The sequence below is a fragment of the Camelus ferus genome, chromosome 8, assembly GCF_009834535.1.
Source record: "Camelus ferus isolate YT-003-E chromosome 8, BCGSAC_Cfer_1.0, whole genome shotgun sequence".
NCBI classification, from domain to species: Eukaryota; Metazoa; Chordata; class Mammalia; order Artiodactyla; family Camelidae; genus Camelus; species Camelus ferus.
This window is the reverse complement of record NC_045703.1, coordinates 55,708,295-55,730,324: the sequence shown is the minus strand read 5'-3', so window position 1 is coordinate 55,730,324 and position 22,030 is coordinate 55,708,295. Positions and strand designations below refer to the sequence as shown.

At 38.0% G+C, this 22,030-nt stretch overlaps 1 protein-coding gene across 1 annotated transcript in view; it reads left to right on the top strand.

Annotated features, from left to right (window-relative positions):
• Positions 1–11,345: 11,345 nt before the first annotated feature.
• The window catches only part of LOC116665394, a 44,794-nt gene continuing 34,109 nt past the window's right edge, over positions 11,346–22,030 (top strand). The window contains exons 1-2 of the mRNA XM_032484886.1: positions 11,346–11,422; positions 13,554–13,590. Coding sequence (XP_032340777.1) covers positions 11,346–11,422; positions 13,554–13,590 — 114 coding nt within the window. The remainder of the gene's footprint in view (positions 11,423–13,553; positions 13,591–22,030) is intronic.

Here is a 22,030-nt window from a genome sequence, read left to right as displayed (position 1 = left end):
AAAATGTTAAAAATTTGTTTAAATTATGATAAAAATAACATTAAAAATTACTATCCTAAGGATATAACAAAGATTAGAGCTGAAATTAATGGAATTGAGATTAGGAAAAAAATAGAAAAAGTCAACAAAGCTAAGAGTTTGCAGTTTTGAAAAGATCAACAAAGTTGAGAAACCCTTAGATTGAGAAAAAAATGAAAATCAGAAATGAAAAAGGGGGCATTTCAACCACTGCTAGAGAAATAAAAAGTATTACAAGAAAATACTATGAACAATTGTATGGCAACAAATCGGATAACCCAGAAGAAATGGAAAAATTCCTAGAAACACGCAACCTGCCAAGACTAAATCATGAAGAAAAAGGAAATCCAAACAGACCAATAACTAGTAAGGAGATTGAATCAGTGAACAAAAACCTCCCAACAGATGTCCCAGCTTTCAGATGTCAGGGCTGGAGCATCCAGAAAGACTAAAGATTAGATTGTAAGGAAAAAATAGAAGCCGTGTTTCAAAAACCTGTATTACAGGTATTTTATCAATTTGCAAGATGAGTCTCAAATAGCTAGCAGTTTACCTTTCAAAAGATTTCTGAATCATGTTCAGTTACCTGGGCAAGTGGGTCAGGACTGTATCACGAGACAGGTGGAAGGAAAAAATTCAGCAACAATATTTTCTCTACGAATAAATGAGATGTGGTGATCGGGAGAAAGTGAGGTATTCCAAATGGGCAATGTCAGTCAAAAGACAACATGGCACGGAATATTAGTATTCTGGCCAGGTCTCAGAGACTTGGCTTAACAGTATGTAAAAAAGGGGTCTTGAATTTATGTGGAAGGGAAACTAGACACAAGCAAATGCACAAATGAAAAATAATTCAAAGTGACAAGGAACAACCACTCTAGCTGATAACATTGTATCTCTGGGTGACCAGACAAAAGAGAAGGCATACAGTGGATGATCCTTCTTTGGCCATTGTTTGGTACAGTCTCATTTCCAAATCATGTATAGTCTTTATAGTTTCTAATGACAAGGAGATATATACAAAGAGAGATGGATGGATATACATTTTCTAACAAAGAGAACCCCAAGACCAGATGGTGCTACTGAAGAAATCTACCAAACATTTAAAGAAGAATTAACCCTAATCTTTTTCAAACTTTTGCCAGAAATTGAACAAGAGGGAACACATTCAAATTCATTCTATGAGGGCAGCATTACCCTGATACCAAAGCCAGATAAAGACACTATAAGAAAACTACAGACCAATAACCCCAATAAGTATTGATGCAAAAATCCTCAATAAAATACTAGCAAACTAAATTCAATAGCACATTGAAAGGATTATACACTGTGATTAAGCTGGATTTATTCCTGGAATGCATGGATGATTCAGTATATGAAAATCAAGCAATATAATAGACCAAGTTCACAGAATGAAGACAAAAAGCATATGATTTTCTCAATTGATGCATAAAAAGTATTTGACAAGGTCTACACCCTTTCATGATAAAAACACTCAACCAAGTAGGAATTGAAAGAAACTATCTTCATAATAAACTACCAACATCATAAAGCTGATATATGAAAAGTCCATAGCAAATGCCATACTCAGTGGTGAAAGACTGAAAACTTTTTCTTTAAGATCAAGAATAAGGAAAGGATGCCCCCTTTCACCACTTCTATTCAACACAGTATTGGCGGTACTAGCCAGTGCAATTTAGCAAGAAAAAGAAATAAAAACCATCCAGATTGGAAGGGAAGAAGTAAAATGATCTTTGTTTGCAGATGACATGATCTTTTATGTAGAAATCCCTAAAGGTTACACACATGTATATGCACAAACCTGTTAGAACTAATAAACAAATTCAGAAAAGTTGCAGGATACAAAATCAACTAACCAAAATCAGTTGCATTTCTATATACTAACAATTACTAATTGGGGAAGGAAACTGAGAAAATAATTCCATTTAAAATAGCTTTTAAAAGAATAAAAGGCTTAGGAAAAACTCAAGGAAATGAAATACAAGTACACTGAAAACTACAGACTGATGAAAGAAATTTTAAAAGACACAAATAAATAGAAATATATTCCATGTTCATGGATTGGAAGATTTAATAGTGCTAAAACGTCCATAGCACATGAAGTGATCTACAGAGTCAACAAAATCCCTATCAAAATCTCAATGAGAGTTTTTGCAGAAATAGAAAAAAAAAATCATCCTAAAATTCATATGGAATCACAAAGGACCTTCAGGAGCCAAAACAATTTTGAAAAAGAACAGGGGGTGGGTATAGCTTGGTGATAGAGTGTGTGCTTAGCATGCACAAGGTCCTGGGTTCAATTCCCAGCACCTCCATTAAAGCAAATAAGTAAATAAATAAACCTAATTATCTCCCCTCCAACAAAAATATACAAATAAATAAAATACTAAACAAAACAAAAGAACAAAGCTGGAGGATTCACACTTCCTGACTTAAAAACATTACAGAGGGAGGGTGAGGGGAGGGTACAGCTCAGTGGTAGAGTGAGTGCTTAGTATGCACAAGGTCCTGGGTTCAATCCCCAGTACTTCCATTAAACATCAATAAATACATAAACCTAATTCACCTCCCCCAAAAAACCCCACAATCTTACCCAGATATTGACACAACATTGTAAACTGACTATACTTCAGTAAAAAAGAATGCAAATTAAAAAAATATTACAAAACTGCAGTAATCAAAACAATATATAAAGACCAATAAAATAGAAGAGAGAGCCCAGAAATAAACCCTTGAATACATGCTCAAATGATTTTTGACAAATGTGGCAAGACCACCTAATGGGAACAGGACAGTTTCTTTAATAAACAGTGCTAGAAAAACTGAATATTCACATGCAAAAGAAGGAAGCTGGGCCCTTATTTTACACCATACACAAAAATTGAATCAAAATGGATTAAAGACCTAAACATAAGACCTAAAATTATAAAACTCCTCGGAGAAAACATAGGGGGAAATCTTTACATATTAAATTTGGTAATGAGATTTTGTTTATGAAACCAAAAGCACAGGCAACAAAAGCAAAAACAGATAAATGGGACTACATCAAACTTAAAGACTTTTCTTCATCAAAAGATAATCAACAAAGTGAAAAGGCAACCTATGGGATGCAAGAAAATATTTGCAAACCTTATGTCTGATAAGGTACTAATATCTTGAGTATATAAAGAACTCCTACAGTTCAACAACAACAAAACAGTTAACCTAATTAAAAAATGCTTTGAAGTAATGGGAGTCTTAGCACAGAAACCAGAGAAATAAATGTTCCCACCCTATTTGGTGCCTATAGATAGATCTTAGCCTCAACCATGAGAGTTCCTTAAAATTGCAAGACACGAGTAGTCTTTTAAACAGCAGTTATTCTGGGACATTCCAGTCTGAAGCCAAAAATGATCTCCCACCCAAGAAAGGAACTCAAAAGAAAAACACCAGTGACAGTAAATAACCACAATTAGGAAAAAAAAAAAAAAAAGACAGTGCAAAAAAGCCCCACAAATAAGCTCAGAGAAATAATTTGTTCACTTAGGAAAATGCTGAAGTCTGCGGGGAAAGCTTTAGGATAAAGACAGAGGACGAAAGGAAACAGACAGAAATCCTTTAACGAATAATGGATTCCGTAAACTGCTATCAGATGTTCTCCAGTCATAGAGCAACAGGGAGCCTTAGCAACATTTCAGATTCTTCCAAATAAGGTAACGCCAGCCAAAGCTTTCTGTTAAAGACACCAATTTCCTCTTACCTGCTTGTCTACTTGGTTTAGAGTGAACCGATTGTTTTCAGAACCACAGTGCATTTATACATGTAAGGTTAGAAGGATTGTAAAGAAGACTTCTTTACACACACACACCACATTTTTACTGAGTCAGACTTTCCAGTGTATCAGTTGGAGAAACGGATTTATAACCAAGAAGAGAAGCTATCTGTGGTTTCATGTGGTGGTTAGGGAACCAGGAGGATTTGTTTTCCCACTGTAACCTAGCAACTTGATTTCAGTGCAGCTCCACTGTCATATGTACAAGGGGAGATGCCAAATACCCCAAAAGAGAATATTCCAGAAGGTGCAGAGATGGTCTTTAGTCTGCTGATGAGTCGCAGACAAACATACAAAAAGTAACTACTTCAAGCTGAGTGTTTGGATTCCGGAAATCTGAAGAGTAAGTAGTATAGAATTATAGACCTCTAGAAAGAACTCTTAATAGAATGCTACCTGGAAGAATTAGTTGTGTGTCAGCATGTCCATCTCTGCCCCAGGTGGTGGGTGAGGATGGGGTGCTGCTTGGGCCCACTGTCCCAGGTGGTAAGCAGCTGTCTTGGTTTACCCCCGCATGCCACACAATATTGTTCTCTGTTCGTGTGGCAAGTTGTGAAAAGACTGGGAAGCACTGGTGTGAATTACAGCCATACTGTAGGCTTTCCAAATGTGGGAGTAGATTGATGATTTTAGGAGGCCCACAGGTATGACATTAAAAACATTGAATTGCTTAGTGAAAAAAAATTTCCCATTTAGTTTTCTTTTAATCCTTCTGTCTAGAGAAAGAGAAATCTTCAGTTTGACGTTATCGTATCTTCAACAAATTAATCTTCCTTTTAACAAAGAGAGACCAGATCACTGACTGAAGTTCAGAAAACACCACCTGTTGGGTTGCTTGAATTCACTCTACATCTCTGATAAGTGATTTAAAATGCTTCTAGACATAGCAAGCACATTCTCATTGCAATTTATTCAATTTTCAGATACGTTAAATTGTTAAAATTTTAACATTCTGAGTTGAAATTTGTTTCCCAGGATCTTCCTATCATGACTTCTAATCAAATATTTGAAGATACTTCTCTTTCTTTAGTACCCTCCCCCATGCTTTTAACATCCTTCTCCTGGGACACATGCATATCAGACCTTCTTTCCTCAAACCAAACTCTCTTCAATTCCTCCCCTTTGACACACTTCTGATCACACTTCCCTGGCAATTCTTCCCTGGGCTTATTCTAATTTATCAGTGTCTGTCTTTAATTAATCAGTAAAAACTATTTTGGTTGCATATGGCAGAAAACCCAGTTTAAGCTCGCTTAGGCAGAAAGGAGATTTTATTGACTCACATAATTTAAAACTCCAGAGTTAAGTTTCATTAACGGTGTGGTTTGAAACAGGGGCTCATAGAAGATCTCTAGAATCAGAATTTACTGTCTCTCTCATTTCTCTGAGAAAGAAATCCAGGCAGGCTTTTCCCTCAGGATACCAAGATGGTCAAAGCATTCCAACCTTACCTTCTTACAATCTCAAGTCTAGTAGAGAAGAGTGGCAATCTTTTGGAAACCCTGGAAAAAGTCTCATTGCATATGAGTAGCTCTGAATATGTCACCTGCTTTCCTCTGAGATAGCCCCTGTCACTGAAAAAGTGCAATATGCTGATTGGTCAGGTCTAAGGAATAAAGACATCTTTACTGGAAACATAGAGGTCGGGAAACCGTTGGCATCCCAGAGGGAAAGCAAGTTGTGTTTACTAGAAAAACTTACATTGTGATGTCCAGATATGAACTCGGTACCCTGGGTGAGGTACAACCAGAGATACAGCCAGACAATCACCTCTTTTATAATGAGCTTCATATGTCAACATAGGAGTGATGGAGAGCATGCTCTTCATTCTGAAACTATACCAGGGGCTGTCCTCTCTCAGTGCTGGTAACTTTTGCATAGTGGAGAAATAGAAAGCATCACAACAACAGAAGACAGTGTTCTTTGGTTTCCAGACCAAAGCACATGATTAAGAAGAACTGGTGGAAAAAAAAAAGAAGAAGAAGAAGGAGGAGGATGAGGAGAAGAAGGAGGAGGAAAAGAATAAAAAGGAGGAGAAGAGGAAGAAGGCAGTTCTAGTATTGGATACGCTGATAGCAACCAGATACAGGAACTGACAGCAAGAAAGGAAATAGAAAAACCATACCAACTCAAAAAGCAGAGTAGGACTGCCAAAAAGGAAAAGTTACCAATTTCAAAACTCAGTATAAAGCTATAGTAATCAAGACAGGGTGGTATAAAAAAGACATATAAATCAATAGCACAGAATTTATAGCTCAGAAACATTTATGGTCAATTGACTTGAAAAGGGGGCAATGGAAAAAACTGAAAACTTTATACATGGCTGGTGGGAATTTAAAATGGTGCAACCACTTTGGTAAAGGTTTTTTAGTTTCTTAAAATGTTAAACACAAAGTTACCACATAGCACAGCAATTTCACTTCTAGGTATCTACCCAAGAGGAAGGAAAACGTATGTCCACACAAAGACTAGTGCATAAGACTGGGGGTTCAAAATTTGTAGATACTGACAGGCATATGTAGAATAGGTAAACAAGATTATACTGTATAGCACAGGGAAATATATACAAGATCTTGTGGTAGCTCACAGCGAAAAAAAAATGTGACAATGAATATATGTATGTTCATGTATAACTGAAAAATTGTGCTCTACACTGGAATTTGACACAACATTGTAAAATTACTATAACTCAATAAAAAAAGTTTAAAATAAATAAGTAAATAAAGACTAGTGCATAAATGTTCACAGCATCATTATTCATAATACCCCAAAACTGGAAATCATCCAAACTTCTATCAAGTGGCGAATGGTTAATTAAGATGTGGTATAACCATAACGGAAGGCTATTCTGCAATAAGGAGGAATGATACATGCTACAATACGGATGAGCCCCCAAAACATTATGCTAAGTGATCAGTAACAAAAGATCATATACTGTATGCTTCATTTCTATGAAATGTCCAGATAGACAAAACTGCAGAGACAGAAGCAGACTCGTGGTTGCTGGAGCTGGAGGTAGGAATGGGAACTGACTGCAAATGGACATGAGGGGTCAATTTGAACTGATGGAAATGTTCTAAAATTGGACTGTGATGATGGGTGCACAGCTCCATATATTTACTTACAATCATTGAATTGTACACTTAAAATGGGTAAGTTTTATATGTAACTTTTATATTAACAAAGCTATTTAAAAAAAAAATGAAACACCAACAGCAATTCAGAAACAAACTTCATAAGTAAAAAAAAAAAATGACTTTTCAACCAGATGGTGCAATTATGAATTATTTTTCTGAATTTTCCAACAAAAAATGTATTTTTAAATCAGAAGAAAACAATAAAGACGATTTTTAAAATTATCCTCTGAGAGTCAAAAATAAAATCGCTACATGATGGGCCAGAGGAAAGCTATGTAAAGTCACCTTGATAAAGAGACAGAATGGCTCTAAGGCCTGCAGGATTTGACAGTAACCTGATGTTTTAAAGAAAGAAGAATCAATCCACAGGAAACATTGATCAATAAAGAAGGCAAAGAAAAAGCTCAGCCATAAAGGCTAATGCTGCAGGGTCTCACCAGAGCCATGTAGCAAGGCTTAAGGCTCGCTAGAGAGCAGGTGTGCACAGCCCCATGGTAGAGATGGACACCACACATCTCACAGAGCTTCAGGCATTAGGCATTCTAAGTGTGGTATGACAGATTTGTCTTGTTTTAACTGCATGCTCACCACAAAACATTTTTCTAACATTTTTTCCCAAGTAGTTTTATGTACAGAGAAATCCCAGTCATATTGATATATTGCAAATTAACACAATATTCTAGTTTATATGCTTCCGATTCCTGATGTTTATGCAGTGTGAGTCAGCTTGTCCAAGTTGAATCAACTCTAGAGTGGTGGCAAGATGGAAATTATGCACCTGGAAAGCTAACAGACACTGTGAGATGTGGAAAATTCATTAAGATAAATGCCACCCTGAGAGACCCCTTGGAAGCCAGCCAGTCAGTTCACCTTTCTCAGTGACAACCCAACCTTGACAAGAGCTTCTCATTCAGACTTCAGTATCAAGAAATCTAAGACACCAAGACACAATGAAATTACTGTATGTTCAGCATTTTTTTTTAAGAAGCCACTTGTGGGAGGGATTTAAATTATTTACATCTGGTACTTACTGACTCCAGATCCACCCAGCTATAGCAATGATAATTCTAGCACCAGCTGGTTCAATTCCACCCTGGTCATAAACTAAATCCTGGTTAAATAGAGAGCTTCCTTCCAGTAACTCTTGGTGATGGTGATGCTGGAAAAAGCCTGTGGCTCTGAACCAAAGCCCTCTGCCTCTGGGTCCAGCGGAGCTCCTTTGTTTGAGCAATTAGCCATAGTGTCACACAACATGTGGGTACTCTGCAGGACTGACCTTTTGTCCTGGTTCAAAATATCTACTCTCATTCTCATATGGGACTTTAAGGCCAACCCCCTATATCTCATTCCTGTCTGGCCTCTATCTTCTTCCATTCTCACACTCCCATCCTAGTTGGACCCTGAAAGTGCCCCTGCCTTGTCCTGCCTGGATGATTTGATTCTGGCACTCACTTAATGCTCTGAACCACCATTTCCTAGTATAGTGGTTGTCAACCTAGTTGCTGCCATACTACAATTCAATTCTGATGGTAAACACCTACAGTTAACATGAGACGCCATATATTTAAGGGAAGTCCCCAACAAGACTGCCCTCACCTCAGTCACCAGCTGCAAGTTTGGGTGACTTGCATTTCTGAGCAAGTGACTGCAAATTGTGGGAGTTCCTACTATCCCTTCGGGTTTGATAATTCACTAGACTTACCTACAGAAGTTAGGAGAGTGCTGTACTTATGATGACAGTTGTAAAGGATACAAATCAGGACCAGCTAAATGAAGAGATACACAGGGTGAGGTCTGGGAGGGTCTACATGCAGAGCTTCCATGCCGTCTCCCCATGGAATTAGGACACAACACCCTCCCAGCGCATCAATGTGTTCATCAACCAGGAAGCTTCCCCAAGCCTCAGTCTAGAGTTTTTATTAAGGTTTCATTATATAGGCATGATTGATTGAATCACTGGCCATGCAACTGAACTCAATCTCCAGCCCTCTTCCCCTTCCTGGAGGTTGAGAGGTGGTGATATCACTGTGGTTCAAAGACTCTCTGATCCCATCATTGGTCTTTTGGGCATGGCCAGCCCCCATTCTGAGTCACCCCCTAAGAATGAACACAGGTGAGATCCAGGGGCCCACCACGAGTAACAAAGACATCATGTCACTAGGGGAATTCCAAGAATTTAGAGTCTCCTCTCCAGCAACCTGGGATAGATGCCAGTCACATTCTTTACTGTACAACAGTTGCATATTGCAAATTGCCTATAAGCCTTTTAAAAAATGTCCATGCTTGGATCCCACCCAGAGAGTCTCATTTTAATTGGTCTGGGATACACCTGGATGTAAGAATTTAAAAATCTCCTCCAGTTGATTCTGTCATACTCTACAAGCTGTGCTGATGGCCCTTGTTAGCCCCTTAGTTTGGACTTCTAGGATATGTGTGCTCCTCCAAATTAGACTGGAGTTGTTGGTCTGGTTCCTGGGGCTCCCAACATGCTAGTTAGCTGGGGCCAGATCTCTTATAATCTAGCTCAGGTCCCCAGTCTCTGTATCACTTCAAGTGGCCCCATTCATTTCACAGCCTACGTGAATGTTGCCCCTGGATTTGCGCAGTGAACACACTACACTATGCAGGGTAGCCATGGCTTGATCTAGTCACCACACAATAAAATTTGCCAAATGACCACCTTAGCAGATGTATTGATTTTACAAACATTTATCAGCTTTAACAGGAGTATTTTCACATCTATATCAGCTTTAACTTTTAATTTCAAATTCAAAACTATCTAAAATAAGTCAGAATTTGCCTAAAACAGTCATGTATATTAAGACAAAAGTAAGAACTGAAAGATTCTCATATGAAATGCTGAAATTTTGATAAACTGAATGTTTAGTAAAAAGAAAATAGTAAATTTTGTACATTCAAATAAAATTATTTGACAGATTATTTTAAAAATTATCTTTTAAAAAACTGGTCTTTAATGAATTGGGATCTGCGTATTATTTTTTTGGCTTCTGCTTATGATTAGCTTCCATCAGCTAAAAAAATTGCTTATGTGAAAACGAATTAAACCCTATTATTTTTCCACCAAGATTTCCTTGGGTGGCATGTGATTAAGAGATTATATTTGGAAAGTGTTTACAGTGAAAAGGCAGGAGCAGAAAGGAGGAAAACATGAACCACTTCTGACCCGCCAAGTTTTTTCCCAAAGGCCTGGGAGGTTCTCTTCAACAATGAATCAAGAAATTTTTGCAGCAGAAAATAAACATTTTTTTAAGCCGGACTTGGTAACTATGTTGGAGTAAGAGGCTGTATTTGACATGAAGGCCCCTGGCACTGGTACATTTCCTTTATGTGATCACCTTTATGTATAATTATCCAGTTCAAGGTACATTTTTTACCCATCCACCTGAAGAAAAAGTTTTCCAGAAAACTTCTCTTTCTACCTCAGACTGGAATAGGAAATAATTTTTAACAAACTTCTTTTTCTGCCACTGTGAAGGAAAGGGGGTTTGAGTTTGTGATTATGATGGCATTTTAAGTTACCTAGGAAAATTGCTAGTGAAAAAAAATTGCCTTCTACAAATTAACCAAAGCAACTGGATAAAAATTTCCTTAGCCCTAGCTTTGAAAACTCACTCTGAATCCCAACCCCCTAGTTTTCAGTTGAGTTTTTGATGAATTTACCAGCCCTGAGAGCTGACACTGTAGGACTCAATAAAAATTCTGATAAATATGTAGCTACAGTTGATAGTCTTTGAAAAATAAGTAAAAATTTCCAACCCATTCCACAAACCTCAATTGTCTCAGACTATTTAGAGGATCTGGAAATAGGGAGCCAAAAGGGTTCAGAGCAATCGGTTTCCAAAAGTGTCATCTGGGTGGGCTAAAGGTGCACATTAGTTTGGCTTTTACACCTCCTGTTCCTTTTCAAGAGAATAAATAATTACAGTGATTTATCTTTGAAATGTGCCTCTTGGAGTTGGGTGTGAAGTCACGTAGCAGCGTCAGCACTTTGAACTAAATAAAATGGTGAAATATATTTAGCACACAATAAGGCCAGGCACTGACAAACAGAGGTAAACAGAAGAAACTGTCTTTACATGCTTAGAGAACTTTACAAAATACCAAGCTTTTGCAAAAAAGAAAATGATTATAAAAAATACAAACAGTGGGAAAAACTAGAACGTCTTCCAAGGTCCAAATGCCCATCCTAATTCTAGCTCCCAAAAGGCAGGTCAGTTTCTCAGGCACCTCACCTGGCTTCTCCTCTCCCAGCTATCAGCCTCCTTCCACATGGTAAGTGCCCAATTTTGGATACAGCAGAGCAGTTGCTTAGATCTTGAATGTCTTTCAAGGCTGACATGAAGATTCAGCCTGGTGGAGGCCACCAGTGCGTCTTCCCTGCCTTTTCCAGATCCCTCAACCAGGCACTGTGGCGGTATGGCGGAACATAGGTTGGGTTTGTACACAAAATTTAATTCGCTTCAAAGAACTTGAAAAGTCCAAGCAATCAAACAACTGACTTTTTAACTGACTTTGCCATTGAATGAAAAAACAAAACAAAGCAAAAACCAGCCCAACAGTTTGCGTAATGGTTGTAGCCTTGGATAGGCCTATGACAAAATCTCAGCCCCTCTCCTGCCTGCACCTCTCCCTACCTCCCTTCCTGCCACCTGAAACTGCTCTTTGCATCCGTCCTCACTGATGACCTCCTAGTTACTAGATCCAAGTAGCCATCTACCGATTCATGTCTTGTTTCCCAGATCACACACAGCTGATACTCTTCACCAGTTAAATCAGTAAAAGACATTGGTAATGTTTGTTTGTTTTTCCTTCAGAATCTCTGACCACTCCCTCACCTTCATCATGGTGGGGTTCCCTTTCTCTACCCATTACTTAAACGTGACCCTTCTGCAGAATTTCATCAGAGACCTTCTTTTCACTTACCTCTTTATTCTTGAATAATTGTACTCAGCCCTTTGCTTTCATTGTCACCTATAGGTTGATGACTCTCATTTAATCTCTCTAGCCTGCCTGTCCCCTGAGTTTTAATCTCATATGTCTGAGGGTCCTTGGGAGCAGAGAATGGGAAGATCCGGGGAGGAGGGACACATTAATGGGACAAGAGCTTTCAATTTCAGAGACTCTTTAGTTCCTTCAGTGTCCTAAAGAAACTTAAAATATATAGAAGATGCTGTCTGCTTTGCCTGTTACCTTAGTAGTAGTATATTGTAAGTTCACCTAGAAGCGAAAAAAAGTTAAGCATGTGAGCATTTCTCTTTTAGGTCAATATCCAGGTAGACAAGTTGAAAATTGTAACAATTCCTGTAGACTGCACGTCATTATTTCAGAGCAGGATGGAGAGGACATGTGATAAAAAGAAAAAGCTAAAGTGTTATTATGGGGCGATGGTCAGTGACTTCTTTCTTGTATTTCTTAGATTAGCCTAATATTTATACTAATTCGTACTAATATCAGGTAGCACTAGCACTGGCTGCCGATGAAAGAAACCTTCTCCAAATAACAGTTTATTTCATTCTTCACGGAAGTCTGAAGGTTGGTAGTCCAGAGTTGGGATGAAGAGTTTGCTTTACTAAGGCTTCAGGAAAAAATTCTTACTGGCTCGCTTCTCTTTCAACCCCTAGTCTGTGACCTCCATCTCCATGGTCCAATATGATGGTTGAAGCACCAGCCATCAAACTGATGTTCCCAGGAGCAGGCAAAGGACATGCTTACACAATCTTTTAAATATGTTTTCCTGGAAGCTTTTTTGGTAATACTTCTATTTATAAGTTACTGGTCAATTATTCACATTGCTGCTTGCAGCTAAAAGAAAAGCTAGACAATGCGGTCTTTATTCCAGGCAGCTCTGTGTCCCCTCAAACATTGTGCTTCAGTTCCTGTGGATGAAGTGAAAACTATACGGGCAGAGAGGGACAACCAACAGTCTCAGAAATATTGTTTTCTGAACGATGAATGAAACCAGGAGAAATACCTAGATTTACCTGATGACAACCAGGGGATGGAAATGCTACTTTTGTATAAAAATTTTGTGGAGAAAAAAGATCTTTGTACGGATAAAATCAGTGAGCTCATAGGATTCTTTTCAAGGGTCCTTACGCTTGCTCAGTTTCAGATGCAACTTGCACCACAAGGACTTAGGGGCCCACAGGCCATTTTCCTGAGAGGCAGCAGGCAGGGTGCCTCTGGGCCTGGTGGGCGGACTTGTCTGAGCAGCTGCCGGCCTGGGATGGCTCCCCACAGAAGGGCCTCTGTTATTTTGTGCAGTTCACCTCCAAGTCTTCCAGTGAGGACTCCCACCACTTCTCCTGAATTTACAGACTCCTCTGTGGGGATTTTTCTCCCTGCTAGTCAACTTAAATCTTCCTTTGTTCAGAATCTTTCCTCTTGCTGTGTTCTTACCCCTTCAACAAGACCACAACCTCAGGAATGTGATCTCTGCATACAACATTCTACCAAATCCAGCAGAACAGCCTCAATAGACCACTCCTAGTATTTAAGGAGATTTTTGTTTATTTCCTCTTTTTTTATTTTTTATTTTTGTCTAGCAAAGCCAAGCCATCTCCATCAAGTGAATGGATATGGGTATGTCTTCTGTGGCTATTGTGGCATTTCCAAGTTGTGATGAGCCTTAGATTAAATGTTATAAAGGAAAAAAACAACAATCAAAAATTCTTAACTTTCTTGAACTAAAAAGCTACATAGAAATCCATATTTGAAATATTGATATTCTGAGAGATAAAATGTTAAGTAAACATTTCACAGGTACAAATAATTAAATTTCATAACTATGTTTTAGAAATGCTTTGTTCTTAATCAAACAGACACACCTGCTTTTCTAAGTTAGGTCTCAATATATACATCATATGGGCAATTCAGCAGGACATTCTGGGAAGGGGTTCAAGAAACTGTAAATAATGGCTGCCTGTACACCGCCCAGGGACCGGAGGCAGTGGTAACTCCTAGATCCTACCAGATTAACCTTTAACTTGCCACTAGGCATGCCTATGGGCCAAGACTTGCACTCTGGCAATATCTCATTAAAGTAGCATAATGTAAAAACAGAAAGAAGAGGTCCTTTCCCCATCTCCACATAAACTGATGGAGGTGTTGTGAAAAGAGCAAGGCTTTAGAGATATACCAGCCTGGATTCAAACTTCCAGGACTTCATTTAGTAGCTATATTTTGAGCAAGTTACTTAACCCCTCTGATAAGAAAGAAATGAGTGGTAGAAGCCAGCAAGAGTTCACTAATAACATCTTAGGTCAAACTAATATAATGTTTATCTTTTATAAGGTCATTACGATTCATAGACAGAGTACAGTTTAATTTTGTCATACCATCATAAAAAGATATTTTAGTATATTCTTGTGGTCACAATGAATAAATGTAAAATAAATGTAAAAAATGTAATCATTAAAAGTAAGTTTGGAGCTGATTGAACAATGACATATAAAGATGTGTATTAATGTATCAGTCCTGCCTGGAAAGAATATCTCTAATAACAGGAAAGTCTCACTCTGTTATGTTCAAGATGTTATCAACAACTTGAATAAAAAATGTATTAAATGCTTGGGTGACTCAAAAGTAGGAGGGACAGTGAATGTACTGGATAATAGAATCAAAATTCAAAATAATCTCAATAACCTAAAAAAGAAAAAAAGCTAGAATAAAGGCTATTAAAGGAGCTGTGTCAAGTTCAGCATTTAGATTCACAGCTGCTTGGGATATGGGTGTGGCCCAGGGTTGGGAGACCGTCAGGTCAGCATGACCAGAGCAAGCGGACTACACCTACTTGGCTGGCAGGTATGGAGACAGTCAGGGAGAAGATGACCAACTTAAAGGGGCTCCCATTGGCCAAATCTGAAAAAATTTGAACAGCTGAATTTTAGTTACTGATTGTACGCGTTATAACTAATTGAATAAAATAGGAGTCCATGAACCCATTTATTTATAATAAATAAATAAATGAATTAATATGGGAGGGAAAAGAGAAAAGTCTGTCTTATAGTAGAATGCCAACTAAGAAATGTAGAAGGAATGATGGGGAAAAAAATCATTTGACAAAATCATAGTAACAATAGTAATTTATATAACAATAATAATTTTTTTTCTGACAAAATCATCAATGGAGGCTAATGCTAGTGGGTGGAAGTATAAAATACTTAGAAATTAATTTTATAGTGGATAAACCTGTCCAGTATCATCTTATCTAAGCTGTAAAACATCACCAGAAACAGGACAAATTAAGATCATATGCCTTCTGATGTGATATGCAAAGAACACAGCATCACCACATGTATTCCTGTCAAAATAGCCTGGCTCCAATCGTGAGAAAATGTAACACAAATGTAAATTGAAAGACATTCTATCAAAATAACTGTTCTGTACTTTTAAAAGGGTCAAGGACACAAGGGTGAAAAGACAGAAGGACTATTTCAGATTGAAGAGCCTAGGTTGGCGACATGGACCAAAAAAGGAAACAATGTTTATAAGGACACTATTGAGGAAATCAGCAAAATTTGAATGGGATTTGTGGATTAAATGATAATATTATGTTATAATACCAGGGTCCTAATTTTGATGATTATACTGTAGTAACATTGGCGTTTTAGAAAACATGTAGGAGTAATGGGACATCATATATATAACTTACTCTCAAATGATTTAGAAGATTAGACAGAAAGAATGAAAGAAAGAAAGATGAAGCAAATGTGGTAAAATGGTAACAGCTGGGGAATCTGAGTAAACGATGTACTACTTCTGCAGCTTTTAAGAAAGCCTTAAATTATTTCAAATAAAAGTTTAAAAAAATCAATTACCTAAGTTCAACTGAGACATGAATTAGGAAAGTGTTAGAGGAGAAATTTAAACCTTAGGGTAGCTCGAGACTCCATCTACTCATCGGTTCTTGAGGAGCCGGCGCACTGACACGGCCAGGTCGAAGGCAGTCAGTCTTCTGTGTCAGGGATCAATTCGATCACACGTACAGCAGAGTACTCAGCCAGGCTTCCTTGCATCTGGAGCTTGGATCAGGAAATCCACTGAGGACCGAAGCAGTTGCTCACTAGTGTCTTTTTCTCTCTTTAGACATGAGGTCACTCATCTCTGCTTTTCTCCATGCATTTGCTTCTTCCTTTTCTCTCTCTGCACATAAGAATTTCTTGCTCCTCTGTGCACAGAGCAGAAAATGACCTTACATACCTTGGCAATAAATTTATATTCTAAATTGTTGAGAGAGAAAGTAATTGGCCCTGTTGACTCAGGTGCCCATTCCTGGCCGGGTCAGCTATGGCGAGGAGGCTGGAGTGATGTGGTCCTGCCCACTTGGCCTCAGCAGGATTGGGAAGCAGGTATTGCAAGAAAGGGCAAAAGCAGGAAAGTAGTGCTTATCTCAGCAAAATGATCCAATGTTAAAATGAAAGGCCCATCTCGGTGAGTGAGGAGGTTGAAGACTTCTGGTTCTAAACTGTATCTCAGTATGTGAGTGCGAGAGCATGACTAAGAAAGACAGAGCCCGCTGATTCATCAGGAATACATCAGCAACAAACGCTCACTGATGCAGGTGTGTAGAATCAGGGACTCAAATACCGCTGGTGATTTTGCCGTGAGTTTTCCAACCCAGAAACTAAGTCTTGATGAAATTTTGAATGAAACAAAATACAAGTTTCCATTTTCCCTTCATTTACATGCTAGTTGTGTACTTACAAACTGCATTGCATTTTGAAAGCTTGCAAAAACATTTTGCGTTTAATATGAAAAATGGAGTTAGGTTGTGGCTCCAGGTAAACAGGCTTTTAACCTACAGGGATATCCTGCTGGATATTTGCTGGATTCCAAAATCTGGCAGGATGAAGGATAATTCTTTATTGTGTGGGACATCCATATACTGCAGCATGTCCAGCATCGCTGGCCCCTCCCTAATGGCAGTAGACCCTACAAATCATTATGACAGCCAGAACTGCCCTACATTCTTCCCGAATGTCTCCCAGGGCCAGTGTTGTCAGTGTTAAGGACCACTGGTTTAGAGACAAGTTTGCATCTGCCAGGAGTGGTCAGTGGGTTATTTCTGCCTTATTGAAAGCTTTGTCTAAGTAATCCCTTCGAAATCTAACATTCAACAAGCCCACCATTAAATCTGATGAAGCCATTACTTGCTCACCTTCTGAAACATTATAATTTTTGTTTCTTTGATATTCAAAAAAATTCTCAACTTTATACCAATACTTAAAAGCTATGTTAGTCAGGACTCTTTTTGCTTCAAATAACAAGATGCCAACACAAACTTTTGTCCATTCACACACAAAAGAGGACATTTACTGCCTTAACTTGGAAATATGAGTGTGGAGCTGATTCCAAAACAACTGGATGCAAGGATTCAAGTGAGGTCTTGGGTACCCTCATCCTATACTACCTTCCTTCCTTTCTCCCTTCCCTTCCCTTCCCTTCCCTTCCTTTCTCCCTTCCCTTCCCTTCCTTTCTCCCTTCCCTTCCCCTCCTTTCCCCTCCCCTCCCCTCCCTTCCCTTCCCCTCCCCTCCTCTCCCTTCCCTTCCCTTCCCTCCCTTCCCTCCTTCCTTCCTTCCTTTTCTGTGGGCTGAATCCAGGCTCCCTCCTGCTGATGGGCATATGGGTACGGGCTGCCCTCATTCACATTCTACCTGCTCTCCAAACTGTCTCTGCTTCTCTTCTGCTCCAAACTGTGCCCCACAGTTTGAGGAGAAAACTGTGGCTACAAAAAAAATTAATGTTATAATTAGTTGTTTAACACCTGTGTTCCCTAATAAAATGTAAGCTCTAGGAGGACAGTACTTGCCTTTCTTATTCTTTACTGTATCCCAGCAGCCAGCATAGCACTGCTCATTCTAGTCACTTAGAAAATACTCACAGAATGAATCGTTCTATTGGAACTAGAGATTGCCCGTTTGCAGTGCTGGTATGTCTCTATAAGAATTTCCTAGACATTTTGAAAGTATGGGCAAAAGGCAGCAGAGCTGTGTGTTCTATAAGCAGGCATTGGGCTGGCTTATGGTACCGAGATGTAGAAGCAGAATAGAGAAATCCAGAGGGAGGGATCCACCTCACCCCATATCTACCCAAGGGGCTTCTCCATCCAGAATTATCCGAGCTCATCCTCAACTCACTTTGGTCTGAGGAGTACTCATAGGAGACTAGAATCAGAAATAAAGAAACTGACTAATTGATTAAGGTAATTTCAATTCGTTAGGCCACTTTAAAATTTCATTCTGTGCACACTTTTACATGTTGTTCTTTGTAATGCAATAATAAAGCATTGCACTGAATCACTGTAACAAAGCTCTTCTGCATAATAACAGACTTCACTGCCAGTCTATACCATGTGAAGCACTTCTCCATACTTAAAAGATGATATTATGTATTTTTTTGCATATGTTCCAAGTGACGAGGGCTTCTTATTTTTCTTATGTGGAATAAAAAGTGTTTTTATCAGGTTGCTCTTAAAACTGAAGCTGAACTGGGTGGGTCAGAATTGCTAGTGCTTAAAAAATGTGAATAACATCCTTAATATAGCTGTTTGTGACTAACTCAGTGGGTGTGACACCCAGGGGAAAATAATAAGTTCACTTATCATGAATTTGAAAACTCAGGGTTTAGAACACTGTGCTATTTTTTTTAACATACAAATTATTAAAGGGCTTATGTGAATTTTGTTTATGAAGAGATTGTTGATGATGGAAAATTAAGCATTTAAAGACTTTCAAATGGAAAAATAAAGTTTAATGAACAAATCAGAAGAATGCAATCTATGACCTTCTCCCAAATTTCATGTCTTTAAAAAATTGTGGGTTTTGCTGCAATTTGTAAGACAAATACATTACTATTTCCTACAGCAGAATCAATTCCATGAAGAACTTTTACCTTTGTAGCAAAACTGGTCTCATAGTCAATCCATAGGTACACTTTAGATTAATAGATTAATCTTTTGATCATCCTACTTGCCACACACTTTCTAAGTACTTTATCAACATCACACTTAATTCTCACAACAAATCATTTGATAAGTACTTTTATTATCACCCCACTTTACAGGTGAGAAAACAAAGGCTTGGAGATGCTAAATAACCAATCCAAAGTCCACAGCTAATAAGGATTGGAGTTAGGAATAAAACTTGAACTGGCCATGGCCAGGCCCTGCAGCCATTCCAGGGTCCAGCCCAGCCCACCAGCATGCCACAGCAGCAGCTGCAGCCTCAACACACAGGAGGGTGTATGCAGTCCATACAGGGAACATCATTTGAGCCCCTGGCTCCTGTGGCCAGGTGGGATTGTGCCTCTGAGCCCCACAAGACATCTCCTGAGTAAGGCCACTCCTTCAAGACTGGGAGAGAGAGATAGCTGATTTACCTAATGCATAGAAACAAACACAGAAACTTAGGCAAGATAACGAGATAAAGGAATATGTTCCAATCAAAAGTACAAGACAAAAAAAAAAAAAACTCAGAAAAAAAGAACTAAATGAAACAGACATAAGCAAACTATCTGATAAAGAGTTCAAAGTAGTGATCACAAAGATGCTCACTGAACTCAGGAAAAGAATGGATAACCACAGTGGGAACTTCAACAGAAAGATAGAATATATAAGACAGTACTAAGCAGAAGTTACAATTGAACTGAAAAATACACTAGAGGGGTTCAACAGCAGACTGGATGAGGTAGAAGAACAAACCGGCAAGCTGGAAGACAAAGCAATGGAATTCACCCAGACAGAGCAGCAACATTTAAAAAAAAATTAAGAAAGGTAAATATACTCTAAGGGACCTCTGGGACAACATCAAGACATATGTTCACACTATAGGGATCATATAGTTCACACTATAGGAGAAGAGAAAGAGAAAGGGCCAGAAAAATTATGTGAAGAAATACTGGCTGAATACTTTCCTTATCTAGAGAAGGAAACAGATGTCCAGGCCCAGGAAGCCCAGATGAACCCAAAGAGACACACTTCAAGACACATTATAATTAAAACGGTTAAAGTTAAGGACAAAGAACAAATCCTAAAAGCAGCAAAAGAAATACAAATTGTTATGTACAAGGGGACCCCTGTAAGGCTATCAGAAGATTTTTCATTGGAAATTTTATAGGCAAGAAGGGAGGGACACGACTTATTCAAAGTGCTACAAGGAAGAAACTGCCAACCACGAATCCTGTGCCCAGCAAAGTTATCATTCAGAATTGAAGGAGAGATCAAGAGTTTCCCAGATGAGCAAAAGCTAAAGGAGTTCATCACTGCTAAACAGGCTCTACAGGAAATGCTAACAGGGGGCTTCGTTAAGCTGAAAAGAAATGATACTAATTAATTATAAGAAAACATATGAAAGTAAAGATCTTCCTGGAGAGGGCAAATATATATTAGAGGTAGTGGATCAATCACTTCTAAAGCAAGCATGAAGGTTAAAAACAAGAGTAGTAAAACTAACCAAACTTACAATTAGTTAGAGGATACATAAAATAAAAAGAGGTAAAATGTGTCATTGAAAGTATAAACTAGGGATGGGGGAGTAAAAACATGACGCTTTGGAATGTGTTCAAATTCAAGTTGCTACCAACTTAAAACATGCTACTATTTACATAGGACATTACATGTGACCCTCACAGAAACCACAAGGAAAAGATTTATAGTAAATACACACACAAAAAAAAAGAGAAATGAATTGAAACATAACACTAAATAAACCACCAAAACATGAATAGATCAACTAGACAGAAAATCAATAAGGAAACATCAGATTTAAATAACACATTAGATCAAAAGAACTTAATTGATACATATAGAACATTCCATCCAAAAGCAGATGATATGCATTCTTCTAAACTGCACATGGAACATCTTCCAGGATAGGTCATATGTTAGGTCAAAAAATAAATATCAGTAAATTCAAGAAGACTGAAATCATATCAAGCATCTTCTCCAATCACAATGATATGGAACTATAAATCAATCACAAGAAAAAAAATGGGAAATATGCTACTGAACAACTAATGGGTCATTTAAGAGTCAAAGGGGAAATTTAAAAATATTCACATGCCCTGATTTCAAACTACACTACAAAGCTGTAGTAATCAAAACAGTATGATATTTGCACAAAAACAGACACACAGATCAATGGAACAAAATTGAAAGCCCAGAAATAAACCCATACATATATGGACAACTGATTCACAACAAAGAAGCAAGGAACATACAATAGAGAAAGAATAAACTCTTCAATAAATGGTGTTGGGAAAACTGGATAACCATGTGCAAAAAATAAAATTTTATCACTATCTTATACCACACACAAAAATTAACTCAAAATGTATTAAAGACTTGAATATAAGACTTGAAAACATAAAATTCCTAGAAGAAAACATAGATGGTAACCTCAGTGACTTGTCTTAGTGATGTTTTTGTGGATCTGACTCCAAAGGCAAGGAAAACAAAGGCAAAAATAAACAAATTAAAATGGTTCTGCACAGCAAAGGAAGCCATTGTCAAAATGAAAAGGCAGCTTACTGAATGGGAGAAAATATTTGCAAATCACATATTCAGTAAGGGGTTCATGTATAAAATAAATAAAGAACTCATATTTGGGAGTTTGAGATTTGCAAATGTTAGCCACTGTATATAAAAATAGATTTAAAAAACCAAATCTCTTCTTTATAGCACAGGAAACTATATTCAATATCTTATAATAACCTTTAATGAAAAAGAATATGAAAATGAATATATGTGTGTATATACATGACTGGGATACTGTGCTGTACACCAGAAATCGACATATTGTAACTGACTATACTTCAATAAAAAGAAAAGAACTCATATAACTCAACAAAAAAACAAATAACCTGATTTAAAAATGGGCAGAGGATCTGAATAGACATTTTCCCAAAGAAGACATACAGATATCCAACAGGCACGTGAAAAGATGCTCAACATCACTAATTGTTAGGGAAATGAAAGTCAAAACCACAGTGAGAGATCACCTCACACCTGTTAGAATGGCTATT